An 18,153-nucleotide genomic window follows, 5' to 3' on the forward strand; every position below is an offset into this window, starting at 1 on the left:
GGAAGTGACATCAGCGATCTCCCCGTTGATCTGTCTGTGGTGTGGAATGGAAACTTCATCATCGACAACCCTCACAACATGCAAGGTAACCATGGCAACCGCTGCGGTACGCTGTAGCTGGTTGCCTAGCAACCTTCACTGGATGCTGCAGAGTTGCTGCATTTGTAGATGTTTCAGAGCATCTCCTGCTGGCGTGAGCAAGTGTGCTTCACAGTTAGTAAACAGGAGGAGGTGCAATATTGTAATAAATTATTCATTTGCTGCTCATTTGTGAATGATTAATGCTGGTATAATAACTCAATTGACAGTCAAATGTGGGATATTTAATTTTAATTTATTTTACTTTTATTTATTTACTTGTTTATTTTCTTATTTTAATATAATTTTATCTGTTTATTTAATCTAATAATTCTTTATTTTAACTTTTTGTTTATTTACTTATGTTTTCTTATTTTAGCATATTTGTAATTAATGTATATATTTGTTTATTTTAATCGAATATGTATTTTTCTTATTTTTTATTTATATATTTATTTATTTTAATCTTTATTTTCTTATTTTAGCATTTAATTTTTACATTTGTTTATTTTAATCTAATGTTTATTTATTTTCTTGTTTACTTATTTAATATAATTGCATTCATCTTTCTTTATTTTAATAAAATACTATTTAAATTAATCTTATTAATTTTTATTAACTTATTTATTTTTTATGAATTAATACATTTATTCATTTTAATCAAATATTTATGTTTTATCAATATTAATTTATCATATGTTTTTTATTTTAATCTTATTATAATATTTTTTATTAATCAATTCTTATATATTTTTTTTTTATTCTAATTTAATAATTAATTATTTGAATGTGATTATTTATTTTATTATTCTTTATTTACTTGTTTACTTATTTTTTGACATTTTAATCTAATGTTTCTTCGTTTGAATAATTGTATTTATTTTTTTGCATTCTTACACTGTTTTTCTCTGAACATTTTCCCGTATATCATCCAGAAGCTTTGAGTTGTGTGTTTCTGATGCCGTGATGTTGAGTGTGTGATCTTCTCGTCTGCAGCGCACCTCTACAAGTGTTTCGCTCTGAGAGAGAGCTGTGGTCTGTGTCTGAAGGCCGAGTCCAGCTTCGAGTGTGGCTGGTGTGTTCAGGACCGGAAGTGTTCCCTGCGCCAGGAGTGTGCTCAGCCGGAGAACACATGGATGCACGCGAGCGCCGGGAACAGCCGCTGCACACACCCGCGCATCACCAAGGTCAGTTACCGTACACACACCCGCGCATCACCAAGGTCAGTTACCGTACACACACCCGCGCATCACCAAGGTCAGTTACCGTACACACACCCGCGCGTCACCAGGGTCAGTTACCGTACACACACCCGCGCGTCACCAAGGTTAGTTACCGTACACACACCCGCTCGTCACCAGGGTCAGTTACCGTACACACACCCGCGCGTCACCAAGGTCAGTTACCGTACACACACCCGCGCGTCACCAGGGTCAGTTACCGTTAGGGCTGAACGATTTTGGAAAATAATCTAATTGCGATTATTTTTACCAATATTGCGATTGCGATTTAATATGCGATTATTTTTTAAGCTCTTTATCTTTTATATTATTCAACAAACACAAGCAATAAATCATTGTAAAATATGGATGGGAATCTTTAGGCACCTCATGAGCCGATCAACTTTTTTTATTTATTAATTAATCTTATTAATAAAACTTCAAATATTTATTTCATTACATATGTAATTATAAGTTGGCTAATTTAAAAAATAATTACACATTTAAAAACGAAATTAATACAATTACATGTTAAGAATTTTAAATAGGCTATATCAACGAATATCTTCAAAACATAAAAGCTATCAATAAAGCGGGGGAAAAACATTACAAGCAATAAACAAAGAGTGCTTTCAGTATTTAAGAGTAGTCTGAATGTTTTCTAATCAAGAGCTGTGATTAAGTGATTTTTCTTTATCAGTTTACATACGATAAGCTGCTTCACACTAATGCACAGATCTCTTTTGAAATATAAGATGTGGTTTGTCCTGTCTGTTTAATAACTGACTGTTTACATTAATTTCGCGTCATAAACGCATTTTGAGATGCAAGTACACATAGACAGAGTCGCTCACAGCCGCATGAGAGCGCTCTTCACAAAGCGGCCGTGAGTATTTGAAATTGAAAGCAGCTTTTGTCGATGGTTTTCATATTTTTATTTTTAATATATAAGCCAACTGCATTCCAAAATACATACGATGCCTTTATAGAGCATTTGTAAGGAAAATACCGGCGGGCGAGACCGCGCACTACTAGTGAAAGTGCGAGTATTTCACAGCGCATATGTGCCATACGATCTAGTAGTACAATGAAGCCCGCGAATGTCCAATTCGCTTAAACTTTTCCGAACTGTATGAAAGACTATTTTTCTGAAGGTTCGAATTTGTGTGTGTGTGTGACAGAGGAATTAGAAGCAAGCAGAATACGGTTGTTAAAAAGCGCACGCAGCGTCATCACGCATCTGTGTTTAAAACTAAGCTCAGACTCGATTCTGAAATTATCTGAATCATTGAAGATAATCTATAACACAATCACATAAATTAAACAAACTGTTCTTTCCTGGAGCCTATGCCAGGCCTATATGCGTAGCGTGCCAACTTAGTTGATGCTTCATCTGCAGTGCAGACTGCTTTACGATCGCGTGTCACGTGACCACAGTCTAATCGCAGCTTTTGCGATTACAAAATCGCGTTTCATCAAATCGCGATATTATCGCAAATGCAATTAATCGTTCAGCCCTAGTTACCGTACACACACACGCGCGTCACCAGGGTCAGTTACCGTACACACACCCGCGCGTCACCAGGGTCAGTTACTGTACACACACCCGCGCGTCACCAGGGTCAGTTACCGTACACACACCTGCGCGTCACCAGGGTCAGTTACCATACACACACCCGCGCGTCACCAGGGTCAGTTACCGTACACACACCCGCGCGTCACCAGGGTCAGTTACCGTACACACACCCGCGCATCACCAAGGTCAGTTACCGTACACACACCCGCGCATCACCAAGGTCAGTTACCGTACACACACCCGCGCGTCACCAAGGTCAGTTACCGTACACACACCCTCGCGTCACCAAGGTCAGTTACCGTACACACACCCGCGCGTCACCAAGGTCAGTTACCGTACACACACCCTCACGTCACCAGGTCAGTTACCGTACACACACCCGCGCGTCACCAAGGTCAGTTACCGTACACACACCCTCGCGTCACCAAGGTCAGTTACCGTACACACACCCGCGCATCACCAAGGTCAGTTACCGTACACACACCTGCGCGTCACCAAGGTCAGTTACCGTACACACACCCGCGCGTCACCAGGGTCAGTTACCGTACACACACCCGCGCGTCACCAAGGTCAGTTACCGTACACACACCCGCGCGTCACCAGGGTCAGTTACCGTACACACACCCGCGCGTCACCAAGGTCAGTTACCGTACACACACCCGCGCGTCACCAGGGTCAGTTACCGTACACACACCCGCGCGTCACCAGGGTCAGTTACCGTACACACACACCCGCGCGTCACCAGGGTCAGTTACCGTACACACACACCCGCGCGTCACCAGGGTCAGTTACCGTACACACACCCGCGCGTCACCAGGGTCAGTTACCGTACACACACCCGCGCGTCACCAGGGTAAGTTACCGTACACACACCCGCACGTCACCAGGGTCAGTTACCGTACACACACCCGCGCGTCACCAGGGTCAGTTACCGTACACACACCCGCGCGTCACCAGGGTCAGTTATCGTACACACACCCGCGCGTCACCAGGGTCAGTTACCGTACACACACCCGCGCGTCACCAGGGTCAGTTACCGTACACACACCCGCGCGTCACCAGGGTCAGTTACCGTACACACACCCGCGCGTCACCAGGGTCAGTTACCGTACACACACCCGCGCGTCACCAGGGTCAGTTACCGTACACACACCCGCGCGTCACCAGGGTCAGTTACCGTACACACACCCGCGCGTCACCAGGGTCAGTTACCGTACACACACCCGCGCGTCACCAGGGTCAGTTACCGTACACACACCCGCGCGTCACCAGGGTCAGTTACCGTACACACACCCTCACGTCACCAGGTCAGTTACCGTACACACACCCGCACGTCACCAGGGTCAGTTACCGTACACACACCCTCGCGTCACCAGGGTCAGTTACAGTACACACACCCGCGCGTCACCAGGGTCAGTTACCGTACACACACCCGCACGTCACCAGGGTCAGTTACCGTACACACACCCGCGCGTCACCAGGGTCAGTTACCGTACACACACCCGCGCGTCACCAGGGTCAGTTACCGTACACACACCCGCGCGTCACCAGGGTCAGTTACCGTACACACACCCGCGCGTCACCAGGGTCAGTTACCGTACACACACCCGCGCGTCACCAGGGTCAGTTACCGTACACACACCCGCGCGTCACCAGGGTCAGTTACCGTACACACACCCGCGCGTCACCAGGGTCAGTTACCGTACACACACCCGCGCGTCACCAGGGTCAGTTACCGTACACACACCCATGTGTCACCAAGGGCAGTAAAATAAAATATAATTTTCTTTAATAATAACAATAATTATAATTGTTATTGGTTTTTTTAAATATTATTGTTCAAAATAATATTTTATTTCAATAAAAAAAACATTAGTATTATATTATCATTTAAATAAGTATTATTATTGTTGTTGTTATTATTGAGTAATTTACATTACAATAGTATTACTGAAATAATAATGTTTGATTTTTTTATGTAAGTATTTATGTAAATACAATATTATTTTGTTTAATAATAACAATCATAATATACATTTTAATTAAGTTGTATTAATATTATTAATAAATATATATATTTATTATATTATTATTATTATTATTTTTTAATCCGTAAACAGTAAGTTTTCTATTATTATTATTACAAAGTCTAATTGGATAAAGAGAAACTTTCTTGTTGGTCATCAGCTGATCACATGCCCGTCACAGACACCGGTGATGCTACAGGTGCTGATGAGGGACAGTTGTCTTCCTCCTTTCTGCAGTCCTGGACTACAACACACTCGCTCTCGATGTTCTCTCGCTCTGTTTCTCTCTCGAAGAAGAAGATTCTCTCGTCGACTTCTGAATCCTCCTGCCAGAGGAATATTAACTTTTAGAACGTCTACTTACTAAATTTACATCCCCTCGTGTTAATTAAACTCCTCCTTTGTTCTCAGCATTCGATTTCTCATGCGCTCGCTCTATCTGTGCGGCGCCGCTGTCGTCTCTTACTTATTAGATTAGGTGTTAATTTAATTTGGAGAAGAATGAATTTATCACATGGATTATTAGCGCACCATAGGCGCTTTGAGAGCCATCTGTTCAGAAGACGTACACCTATTCTCTTCTGCTGCACTCCTCTTCATCCGTGTATCTGTACAAATGTGTGAATGTCAAATTAAAGCAGTCCCTCTGAAACCAATTACTGTGCGCCTCTCGTTTCGCTCTCCGCGTGAGTGTGTGTGTGTGTGTGTGTGTGTGTGTTTGTCTTCTGCGCTTGTTTGGCTGAAGATCTCGGCAGCCGCTGATGAACTTCTGATCTGGTGTGTTTCCCGAAAGCTTCGTTAGCCAACTATGGTCTGTCGTTATCAGCAGTTCAGCGAGTCGTGTTTCCCGAAACCATCGTTCCAACGAACATTCGCGAACAGCATCGCAGAGTTGTGTGTGTGAGCGACAGATCTCCTGCGGTTAGAAGAAGTGTTTCTAGACATGACATGCGGACTCAATAAATCCTGATCTTGAGCAGAATAAGCAAAGCTGACATTCAGTGCAATCTTTATATTTGATTTAAAATACATACAAATGTCATTTACATCTTTTAGTTTATCAAGAGATGTAAAGTGTAGTGTTTGAAGAGTGCGCATGTGTGAGCGAGCTGTAGTGCGCAAGAACGTGTCTATGAGTGAATCTGGGAATAAAGCAAAATAACTGAGAAATATTCCTCAGATGTCATGTCTGTAATCTATAGCAAAACATCTCGCATTACCTCGATCTCAAACAGATTCATAACAGTATTATTACTCCACACATGCGTGACATCATTAACCAACGCGGTTGAACGACCAATTTGCAACAATACGGTTTCGGGAAGCAGTCGAGACTATAGTGGATTTCTTCAGTGAAGTATCGTACTGTGATAGTGAAGCACGAGTTACACAGTTGTACGGGAGACACACCCCTGGTGGCTTTTTAAGGGATAGTTCATTGACGTTGTTCTGTTGATCTGTCCTGGTCCAGCTGTCTCCTGAGACCGGTCCCCGGCAGGGCGGAACCAGACTGACCATCACCGGGGAGAATCTGGGCCTTCAGTTCAAGGACATCCAGAACGGCGTGCGGATCGGGAAAGTGGCCTGTACGCCCATCGAGGAGGAATACGTCAGCGCTGAGCAGTGAGTCTCGGATACTGACACAGTTTCTGTGCTACAACTCAGTTTAAAGAGTCTCCTTCAACATGTTTACATGCATCTCAGGTCAAAAACACTTTAATGTCCTCATAATCTCCACTGCAGCGTCAGCTCTTCTCTCTCAGTCTCTGAAATGCTTCGTTCGAAGATTCAGTCTCTAAACCCCGCCTCTCTGAGAGCTGCTCTGCTCTGATTGGTCAGACGGCCTAGTTTGCTGGCATCAATCATCATATTATACTGATTTCTGAAGGATCATGTGACGCTGAAGACTTGAGTAATGATGCTGGAAATTCAGCTTTGATCACAGGAACAGCTATTTTAAATTGGTCATAATATTTAATAATATAACTTTTTTTCTTTTTATCAAATAAATGCAGCCTTGGTGAGCAGAACAGACTTCTTTTAAAAACATTTCAAATCTCACCGATCCCGAACGGCTGTGTATATCGCTACAGTCGCTCTTGCTGTGAACGGGCCTTATAGGTCAAGATTTTAACATTGGTGTGTCTTTAGCTCGTATCTCTCATTGAAAAGCAATAAAACAATTAAACGTTGTGTGACTGTAACCATAGCAACAGTAGATCATCGTCATTGTCATTGATAAACATTGATAGGTTATCAGCTTTTTTAAAATTAAATTTAGTAGTATCAGTTGATTTTGCACATAGATCATTTGATATTTAATTCTGCATGCGTATATATACACGTTTTTTTTATCATTTTTTCCATCATCTAATCTTAAAGGTGCACTTGGTAACTTTTTCAGCTTAATAAATCCGTTTAGAAATCATTTGGATGGTTAAATAATCTGTTCTGGTGAGAATGGTTCCTTTCCCCGCTCCTACCAGCGTTCCCAGGCGGAAAACCAGCCTTGCAACATTGGGACTAACGTCCCGGTAAGTTGAAAATAGGAAGTCTCGTGAGAAGCGAGAACGAGCGAGAAAGAACGAGAAACACGAACTGCTTCATGATACTGTGTATGATGTATTACCCACCTCGGTAGACATGCTCCACACGATAAAGTTGGTGCGTCTGGGACTCATTTGTTCACCACACCGGCTCGACCATAACAAAAGCACATGAGCAGCGGTAGAAAGGGGGAGGAGGGCGCCGGCGCGCCGCAAGTGACTTTACGACAGTGATGTGAAAAATAGACGCACCGCAGCTGTAGGGGGAGCTCGTCGAGAACATCAGCAAAGCGGTGGCTAGAGTTACCGAGTGCCGCTTTAAAGGTATAGCGGAGGATTTTCTTTTTCCGGGTGGGTAGCCTATACTATTGGTCCACCTAAGTGTCAATCATTCTGGTGATATGTTTACGTAAGGCCGTTCACACGCTGGCGTGCGCTAAACGCACAGGTTGGGCTTCCCACTGATGCCGCAGTCGCAGAGATTCTGCTAGACAGGTAAAGTTTGTCACGCTGTTTGGAGAAATCCATTTAAAATCACTGCTAGTAGGCGTTCCCTCTCGGGAGCAAATAGTGTTGCGCATGCGCATTTTAAAAAAAATTGGAGAGGGCGGGTCTTTTCTAAAATTAGGAAAGATCCTCCGCTATACCTTTAATATTTAAAACATTCATTTAATAACAAATTCAGTCTCAAGGTTAATATCCATTATTAAAACTGCATATTAAATTGTTGTGATGGCAGAATTAACTTTAGCATTTAAAACTGTTGATTTTAGTTTGTTAAATGAAAATGTTTGATTCTGTAGCAGAAACCGCAGCTTCCTTGACGTCTGTTTTCTGCCGTCGCTTCTCCACAGTTTTCAGTCCTGCTGCTGGAACGATGACTTTACAGTTTCCTGAAGCTAAACAAGCGTCAGGGTTTCATTGCAAACACAGAAACTCTTCTCCCATCCGCACTAGAAATGCTCGACACAGACGCAGGGCGGTTAATAACTCACGAGCCGCCCCAGGGCATGATGGGAGGATTCGCTGTCCGTCCCATTAATCACGGAGAGCCGTTTTCCAGTCCAGTGAGGGTTTTACTGCGTCTCATTACAGTGGTGTGTGTTCATGTAGCGCCTGCAACCCGTCTGTCTCGTGTTCGGGCGCTCAATCAATGTTTTGAACATCGAGCGCCGGCGGCCGTGCGTCCAGACCAAACAGCAGCCTTTCTTTCTCTCTCTCGAAGCCAACACTGAGAGATTAACCTGCAGTTCCTCCACTGGCCACTAGAGGCCGGCTGCAGAAGAGACTCGATCCCATAGACCCGCATGTTAAAATGCACAACTTTACAGCAGAAAAAAACATGTTTACAGTCTGGTACAAAAAGTGGTTTTGGTCTATATAGCTAATGTTGCCCTTCATGACGACTGTGAGGGGGTGAACATTTTTATAACTCATCCATTTAAATTATATTAAGCCTTAAAGTTCTGCATAATTAAGGGCGTGGCCACTTGAGTGACGGGTGGATTGCCGCTAATGTCACTACTAGCCGTTTGTCTGCTGTCTGTTAGCGTCACATGACCTCAGCTAATCCGCCTCGCTGTACGTTTTCGTTTATCCGGGAGTGACACGCGGCCAAGATGGCGACGGCCGACTCCGCCCACTTTGGGCTTCAAAAATTTTCTTCAGAAACACTACGGGTGACGTCACACACACTACGCCCATATAGTTTTGGAGAGACCCTTCTCTCTTTCTCTCTCTCTCTCTGTCTGTCTCTCTCTCTCTCTCTCTCTCTCTCTCTCTCTCTCTCTACCGTGGGGGATCTTATGTCTTTTGAATTGATTTGGTGTTATAAGGGGGCTCTGTGTGAAATAATTAATGAGAGTTTACAGTTTTTGCACATGTTTTGGAATTATTTTTTTATGGGTATTTATTTGGATATTTGCTATATTGAATGTGTATTTTTTTTGTACTCTTGTAGGTAGGAACTGAATGAATTAGTTTAGGTTATTTGTAATAAAGGTATGTTCAAATGAAAATTCTCTCTCTCTCTCTCTCTCTGCAGGATTGTGTGTCGTTTGGCCGATGCCACAGGTTACCGTGTGCAGGAAGCTCAGGTGGAAGTGTGTGTGCGAGACTGTCTGCCGGAGTACAGGGCCGTGTCTCCTAAAGCCTTCACGTTTGTGGTGAGTTTCAGTTTCAGCGCCAAACATTAGTCCCAAACTGATGAGTAATAACTTCTTGTGGTGCATAGATCCAAAAGGAACTCAAAAATCAGAAAAAAAGATCCGCACACAAATTTATATTGGTATATGTTACCAAGCATACACCTGTGTAAAAAACAGTGTGTAAATTAGATATTTTTTCACACATCTTCTCTAGTCTTGTGTTACAAACTGAATGTATGAAATTCAAAAGGTTTTCCCAGCTGAAGTGATTATATTTCATATCCTCTCCTGTCCAGTCGCCGTACTTCTCGCGTGTGGTGCCGTCATACGGGCCGATCTCTGGAGGAACGAGGATCACGATCCACGGCAGTCATCTGAACGCGGGCAGCGCCGTCTCCATCAAGATCGGACTCAACACCTGCCGCTTCCTGAGGTACTGCTCACCTCACACCGTGTCCCAACCAGACGCCATAGATTCCAGCCACAAATCATTTGTCTGTCCACACTAGACACTTTCTCACATTTAAAGTAAACAATTTCTGAGAAACGTTCCTGATATTTGAAATCGACAAAACAAACACACCTCTATCTTGATAGCTCCGCCCCCAAATTCACGGACGTACGTAATCATGGCCGTACGCGAGTCTAGTTTCAGTGGAAGCGCGGCGTTTTTGTAAGAAAATAAACTATAATGACTGGTTTCCGGTAACGGCCGTACGCAAGTCTAGTTCCAGTGTAAGAGTGACCTCTGACCCGACGCATGACGTAGGAGTAGCTTAACTCTGTGTCCTAACCAGATGCGATGCGATATGATTCCAGCGACAAATAATTTGTCTGTCCACACTAGACGCGACTGCGAGATGCGTACAAATCAATCAAAACCCACAGCCAATCAGAACAGCGTGTGGGCGGAGTCTCACAGCGAGTGCACGGCACCAGAGAGTAATCCTGACGGCACGCAAGAAAATGGTTAGTACGTAAATAAGTTTAAAAAAAATGTATTTGAAAAAATACAAATCCACATAATAAAATTATGAAATCCTAAACTAAAATTAAAATGAAAACTGAAAATATAAAATAACAACTTATTCAAATTATTAATACATATTATAATTGGCATATAAACAATACTAAAATAGCGTCCATAGTTTTTGATTGAATTTATTGAAATACTATTTAAAACAATATTTCATCCTAATTTCATCCAAATCATTATTTTGTACAAAGAATTTTTTTTTTTTTTTTTTTTTAGACCAGTTAGATTTTGTTCATGGACATCAAGAACATTTTAACTTATAATTTCACATTAGCATAATATATTTATTTTACCATTATTCCCAATATATATATATATATACACACACCTAAAAAATCTTAATTTTCTTTATTATTTATTGATTTTGGTGGGAAATTTCACCTGAAATCTTCTTTTTGCATCTGATAGCATCTCTAAATGATTGTGCCGTCATAGTACTTTATGGTAGCGGTGAAACATGGGTTAATGTATGTCATTTTTTATGACTTTGTCTCAGGGAAAGTGTATTATGCAGTAAGTTTAAAATAGTATAGCCGTCTTCAGAAACGATTGATGGGTTTGTGCCAATCATGTGACGACAGTCTTGCCAGAATACATCCAGAACTCAGCAGGTTTCACCAGTGCATGTTGTGAACACGGTTGCCTAGGCAACACCGCAGCTTCACACACACACACACACACACACACGTGCGTGCGCGTAGAGGACACTGATCAAACATGGGAACAAACCTTCAGACTGAATCTCATCCTCCTCTTATCTGTCACATGACTAAACGCGCCGTCAGACGCACATGTGTTCGTTTGATCAGATTAAAGTCCGTCATGTTCGGAGCCGTGAATCTGTGATCTATGAACCTCCAAACCTGATGCAACCTGATGAAAGTGTGTGTCACACACACCCTGCGCTCGCGCACACGTGATCCGCTTCACAATCAACTCTCTCTCTGGGTTTGACAATACAATAAGATCATGTAGTAACAAAAAAAGAAAAGAAACTGATTGGTTTTGTAAAGTGTGTAAAGGCCACCAAAGCGGTGTTAGCCAGCTGAAAGCGCTTAGCTATGGGCGTTTGAGAGCGTTTAGCAGCGCAGCATTTTTTCAGTTTGCTTGTTATGATACTGAATATCCACGAAAGTGTTCCTAGCATCTCATTTCACACATATTTTGTTTCTGTGTTGATTATATATTAAAATGTCGATACAACGTAACGTATTTTCTCTGGCTCTTGTTTTAAATTATTTTGAAATTATTAGGCCGTGTGTCCACCAAAGCGTTTCTTCAATGGGAGCGCCGCGTTTTAAAACGCCATGAGCGTAACGAGGCGCTGCGCGTTCTGCGTTTTTTACAGGTCGCGGAGAATTGAAGAATGTTCATCTTTGGGTAAAATGCAGCACTCATCACTGTCACTTTTTAGCCAACCGTCCAATCACAGTGGAGGAGGGGCGGGACTAATACCACACCGGCCAACGGATATTCTGTATCATAGCAACGAAGCGTCTCAACTGAAAACATACTGCGCTGCCAAAACGCTCTCAAGCGCACATAGCTCGGTGTTTTCAGCTGGCTAAAAACGCTTTGGTGGACACACGGCCTTATGCTAGTTGTTGTCTTCTGTTGACGTTGTACAAGCAGAATGTGGCGGTTGGTCGGTGTGGTATTAACCCCGCCCCTCCTCCACTGTGATTGGACGGCTGAGTAGAAAGTGACAGTGATGAGTGCTGCGTTTTACCCAAAGTTTTACCGCTCCCATTGAAAACAATTGAAAAAATACGCCAGCCGCGTGAAAAAACGCTTTGGTGGACACGCGCGTGGCCTAAAGGTTCTTGTACATTGAGTCTGAAAATTTTTGCACGTTAAAAAATAAATACGACTTCACGTTGTGTCAATCATGTTTACACACTTCCTCCGAATCTTTCATCCGTCTAAAAAAAATTCGCATCGGGTTCGATTTTCTGCGTTTTGCGCATCCGTAGCGAGCACTTTCTTTCTTTTTTTTTTACAATGACGAATACGAAAAAAGAAAAACGCATTTGAAAGTGTAACAGAAGTCCTTTAACAGAAGGAGATCTTGAGTTTGCGGTGTTGTGTGTGTCTGACAGGCGCAGCGCCCGTGAGATCGTGTGTGTGACTCCAGCTGGGTTGGGTTCAGGCGGGACCCCGGTGATGGTGGATATAAACGCAGCCGAGCTCAGAAACCCAGAGGTGAAGTTCAACTACACGGATGATCCCAGCATCCTGAAGATCGAGCCCGACTGGAGCATCGCCAGGTGCGTCTCATTCTCACACACGCACACACACACACACACGCACACACACACACACCCTGATGAGAGAAAAGTGGCGATCGCGGCGGCTGTAGCGTGAGTGTTTGCAGCTCCGTCTCTGGAGGTTTGAGGAACATCACTTCATCAAACTGATGACAGAGAAAACCTGCAAACAGAACCAGCACTGAACCGTGAAGGAGAGAGAGAGAGAGAGAGAGAGAGAGAGGGAGAGACTGAAATTGTGAAAATTATTTTGACACTCCATTCACACACACAAATAACAGCCGTTTCATCTTCACATGTGTGTTGTGTTTCACTTATAACACTTATTAAAGGGGTGGTTGATTATGATTTGACTTTTCTAACTGTAGTTAGTGTGTAATGTTGCTGTTTGATCGTAAACAACATCTGCAAAGTTACAACGCTCAAAGTTCAAAGCAAAGGGAGATATTTGCTTTTACAGAAATCGCTTTTTAAGAACTACAACAAACGGCTGGTAGGAACTACACCACATTCCTCCCGGATTAGTGACATCACCAACCCTAAAATTTACATAAACCCCGCCCCCTGAACACGCAGTCCATGTTGAGAAGAGGAAGAGTTGTTGTAGTCGAGCGATTTATAGATTATCAAGACAGAATATGCTAATTGAAGATAGTTAACTACACATAATCTACATAAATTCATCAACTAACCATTCAGAGACGTCCTGTTGCTTCTACATGTTGTCACTTCTTCTTGAGTCTCTCCATCATTGTCTGACTCCGGTTTGAACAAAAGGCAGAACAGTTTCTGTCATATTAGTGTGTGTCTGCTTGAAGTAATCGCAGCTGCTAACACACACAAGCTCTTGAAGCTCCGCCCCCTGTGCCGGGAGCAGCAGCTCATTTGCATTTAAAGGGACAGACACAAAACGGTGTGTTTTTGCTCACCCTCAAAAAGTGACTTTGACATGCTATATAAAAATATCTGTGGGGTATTTTGAGCTAAAACTTCACACACACTCTGGGGACATCAGAGACTTATTTTACATCTTGTGAAAAGGGCATTATACCACCCATTTAAAGCAGCACCAGGTAACTTTTCAACCTTAATAATATATTTCCAAGTCTCTTGTGATGGTACATCGACTTACAATAGGTTGAATGACACGTCTGCCATAGCCTGACAGGGTCTGTAGCGTTTTTAATCGTACTTTTAAACTTCGGGTTTCGGGTAGTAACCGGCGAACAAAGAGAACTACAAAATTCGACTGCTTTACGGCATATACGTCACTTCCACCACCACCCCCACTTCCTTCAATCGGACGTGCGAGCCAAACTAGCGTTTGTTTGCCAAATGTTATAGTCATGGCCGAAGCAGACAGAAAAGCGAGAAAGCAAAGGTTTTGTCGGAGGAAAGCAACAAGAGGAAACGAGAAAGTGATCGCATTAAAGGCAGAACGAGGATCAACATTGGGCCAGCGTTTCCTCGCTGGTGTGAGCTGAATGAGGAGGAGGGGTGCCCGATGCCACCCGTCCCGGTTTTCCAGGGATTATTCTCTTTTTTGAGCGACAGTCCCAGAAAATTCATATTCTTTCCCGGGACACGAATTGTCCCGTTTTTTTGTGAAAATGTACTTCTAAAGTAGAATTTCCTGGTTTCAAATTAAACCGTTTCCGTCTACTGTTACTGTGTTTTCTTCATAGTTGTGTACAGTACATCCAATCCTGTGTCCGTAAACGGGTAAAAACCATGGTAAAAACGGGTAAAACAGTGGATTGGCCAATGTGACGCAATGCCAGGCGTTTACTTTTATTTGATTGGAAGCTCAACTTATCGCCTAGCAACTGCCTGTGCTGTCGGTCGGTCGCGCGCGCGCATCAACACACATCCAAGATGATACAGTGTGAGTTTAGTTGCTAGCTTTTTAAAAACGGTCTATTTACATCTATTGTGTGAAATGGGGAGAGAGACGGACGAGGAGGATAACCACTGTCTATGAGGATAACACAACAAAGTCGGATGAGCCACCAGTGTCAAAGAAAATACTATTTACAACCTACAACTCAGACTCAGACCACAAAAAATAATAATAATCTGAATGTCCCGGTTTTTCACAAATCAAAGGTGGCAACCCTATGTCCGACCGATGCGGACTTTCAAATATCAAATGAAAGCCTATGTCTAAATGGCGTGTAAGTTACAAGTTTGGTAGGGGCTACATTCTTGCAAGTAAATATATAAGATGTACAAAATAATATTTTAGGATACCTAACATGTCTGTGATATTTGTTTATTTGTCTTGCCTCAAGCTATAATGCAAATCGATTTGTAAAATTTGCAGATTCATCTATGGTAGCTTGATATTATAATATTGACGATATATGTTTATTATATCTCGCCTACCACTCAAACATTGCATTGAAGTATCATATAGATTCAGTAAAACGGTAACCAATAGACTAGGCTACTATAATGACGCTGGCTTGTAAACGTGAGCATCGCGATCATTTGTCGTTTGAAAAAAAATAAAACCCATGAAATTATATTCATATGACATGCTGAAATATATGCCACTGTACCTGGATGAAGACATTTCACACGCGACGCAAGCAGAACACCTGCATGTGAACTCCTACAGTGTTCAGGGCTATCATGGTTGTCAACAAATGCACGTGCATGTATGACAGAGTTTACGACAGTAGTAGAGGACAATACTGTTTCCCAACTCTAGGGGGACCCCGAGAGCAAAAAAAAGAAAAGTAACCTAGTGTTACTTTAAATAATTGTACAGTGTCCTGACTACTTATACTTGCTTAACATGGGTATTTATATGCTTCTATGCAAATGTAAAAAATCATATCCATAAAAAAAAAAAGGTATAATATTTTGAAATTACGAACACACGCACTGCTGTTTAAAAGTTTGGGGTCGATAAGATTTTGTAATGTTTCAGAAATAAGTCTCTTGTACGGAGCCCCTAAAGGGACCTTTGTAAAAATACAAATATACAGACTTTCACGTCCTCATGAGAAACTATCGCGTGAACTTCTGCTCCCCAAGGCTGCATTTATTTGATCAAAAATACAGTGAAAACAGTGAAATATTGTAAACAGAAAATATGAAAATAAAACTAAATATTAAAGCTGAATGTTCAGCATCATTACTCCAGTCTACAGTGTCACATGATCCTTCAGAAATCAGTATAATATGATGATTTGCTGCTCAAGAAACATTTATGATTATTATCAATGTTGAAAACATTCATATTTTTGTGGAAAGAGAATTTTTTGATGAATAGGAAGGTCAAAAGAACAGTGTTTATTTGAAATAAAAACCTTTTGTAACATTATAACTATCACTTTTGATCAACTTAATTTTATTAACTTAGAAAAAACAATCTTACTGACCCCAAACTTTTGAACGGTAGTGCACTGCATCTTTAAAGGAGATCCTTCAGCAGTTCAGCACATACTTCAGTGCACAGGAGAGTTTGGCTAAAGTGGCTTCAGGAGGAAATGAAAGGCTGATGGTCAAGAGGAGATCCGTGTTTTCTTGAGTTTACTGTGTTGTTCTCTCTCTGTTAGCGGTGGAACGCCGTTGACGGTCACCGGCACAAACCTCGCCACCGTCAGAGAGCCGGAGATGAGAGCCAAGTACGGCAGCGTCAGTGCCGTCAACGTAAGTGTCTTAACACACAGTCAACTTATCATCACTTTATTCTCTCTGTTTTATTCTCTTCATCATTATCCTCTATACTTCCTCAGCCTCCATGTAGGGTGACCAGCTGACCACCGCAGCATTTCCACCCCTTGTTCCGCACGTCGCATATCGAGAAAATGTCCCGCATTTTCATCAGTCTGTTGGTTTATAATGATCATGTTAAGAAAACATGCGTGCGTTCTTTTGCCTTTTTTAAGAAAGCATTTTATTTATTATTTTTGCGGCGTATTTTTTCACTAAGTCCCTCCCCTCCGCTTCCGGCTCAGTAAAGTTAGCGTCAGTAAAGTTAGCGTCAGTAAAGTTCGCTTCAGTAAAGTTAGCGTCAGTAAAGTTAGCTTCAGTAAAGTTAGCGTCAGTAAAGTTAGCTTCAGTAAAGTTAGCTTCAGTAAAGTTAGCGTCAGTAAAGTTAGCTTCAGTAAAGTTAGCTTCAGTAAAGTTAGCTTCAGTAAAGTTAGCTTCAGTAAAGTTAGCTTCAGTAAAGTTTTCTTCAGTAAAGTTAGCTTCAGTAAAGTTAGCTCCAGTAAAGTTAGCTCCAGTAAAGTTAGCTCCAGTAAAGTTAGCTTCAGTAAAGTTAGCTTCAGTGAAGTTAGCTTCAGTAAAGTTAGCGTCAGTAAAGTTAGCGTCAGTAAAGTTAGCGTCAGTAAAGTTAGCTTCAGTAAAGTTAGCTCCAGTAAAGTTAGCTTCAGTAAAGTTAGCTTCAGTAAAGTTAGCTTCAGTAAAATTAGCTTCAGTAAAGTTAGCTTCAGTAAAGTTAGCTTTAGTAAAGTTAGCTTCAGTAAAGTTAGCGTCAGTAAAGTTAGCTTCAGTAAAGTTAGCTTCAGTAAAGTTAGCGTCAGTAAAGTTAGCTTCAGTAAAGTTAGCTTCAGTAAAGTTAGCGTCAGTAAAGTTAGCGTCAGTAAAGTTAGCTCCAGTAAAGTTAGCTTCAGTAAAGTTAGCTTTAGTAAAGTTAGCTTCAGTAAAGTTAGCGTTAGTAAAGTTAGCTTTAGTAAAGTTAGCTTTAGTAAAGTTAGCTTCAGTAAAGTTAGCTTTAGTAAAGTTAGCTTTAGTAAAGTTAGCTTCAGTAAAATTAGCTTCAGTAAAGTTAGCTTTAGTAAAGTTAGCTTCAGTAAAGTTAGCTTTAGTAAAGTTAGCTTTAGTAAAGTTAGCTTTAGTAAAGTTAGCTTCAGTAAAGTTAGCTTTAGTAAAGTTAGCTTTAGTAAAGTTAGCTTTAGTAAAGTTAGCTTCAGTAAAGTTAGCTTTAGTAAAGTTAGCTTTAGTAAAGTTAGCTTCAGTAAAGTTAGCTTCATTCATTGAGTGAAAATGTATGACGTCACATGTGCGCCTTTTGGGTTTTGTAGTCTTTGTAATGACGTGTGTTCACAGTCTTACACCTCAACAGTTTTACATCAAACTGCGACTTTCTTGACTTTACCTAGACAAGAATAATCTATCTCAAGATCCACCAATATAAGTTTAAAGCATGACTGTGGAGGCGTTAGTTCTCTTTAGAGCAGTTTTTTCATGAATGATATATATAAGTTTAATTGCAATATACAAACTTATGGTACATTATCA

General features: G+C 41.7%; 1 protein-coding gene across 1 annotated transcript; it reads left to right on the forward strand.

Annotated features, from left to right (window-relative positions):
- Window positions 1-6: 6 nt before the first annotated feature.
- Window positions 7-16,667, forward strand: LOC306994289 (plexin-A1-like; the record flags this gene model as incomplete). The annotated part of the gene is made up of 8 exons (XM_079639900.1): window positions 7-85; window positions 1,075-1,265; window positions 6,373-6,524; window positions 9,492-9,612; window positions 9,891-10,027; window positions 12,730-12,897; window positions 16,464-16,557; window positions 16,644-16,667. Exons 1-8 carry the CDS (start codon window positions 79-81, stop codon window positions 16,665-16,667), a joined length of 894 nt encoding a protein of 297 aa, XP_079496026.1. The 5' UTR covers window positions 7-78.
- Window positions 16,668-18,153: the final 1,486 nt, after the last annotated feature.

The sequence above is a fragment of the Phoxinus phoxinus genome (genome assembly GCF_949152265.1).
Source record: "Phoxinus phoxinus genome assembly, contig: scaffold_139, whole genome shotgun sequence".
NCBI classification, from domain to species: Eukaryota; Metazoa; Chordata; class Actinopteri; order Cypriniformes; family Leuciscidae; genus Phoxinus; species Phoxinus phoxinus.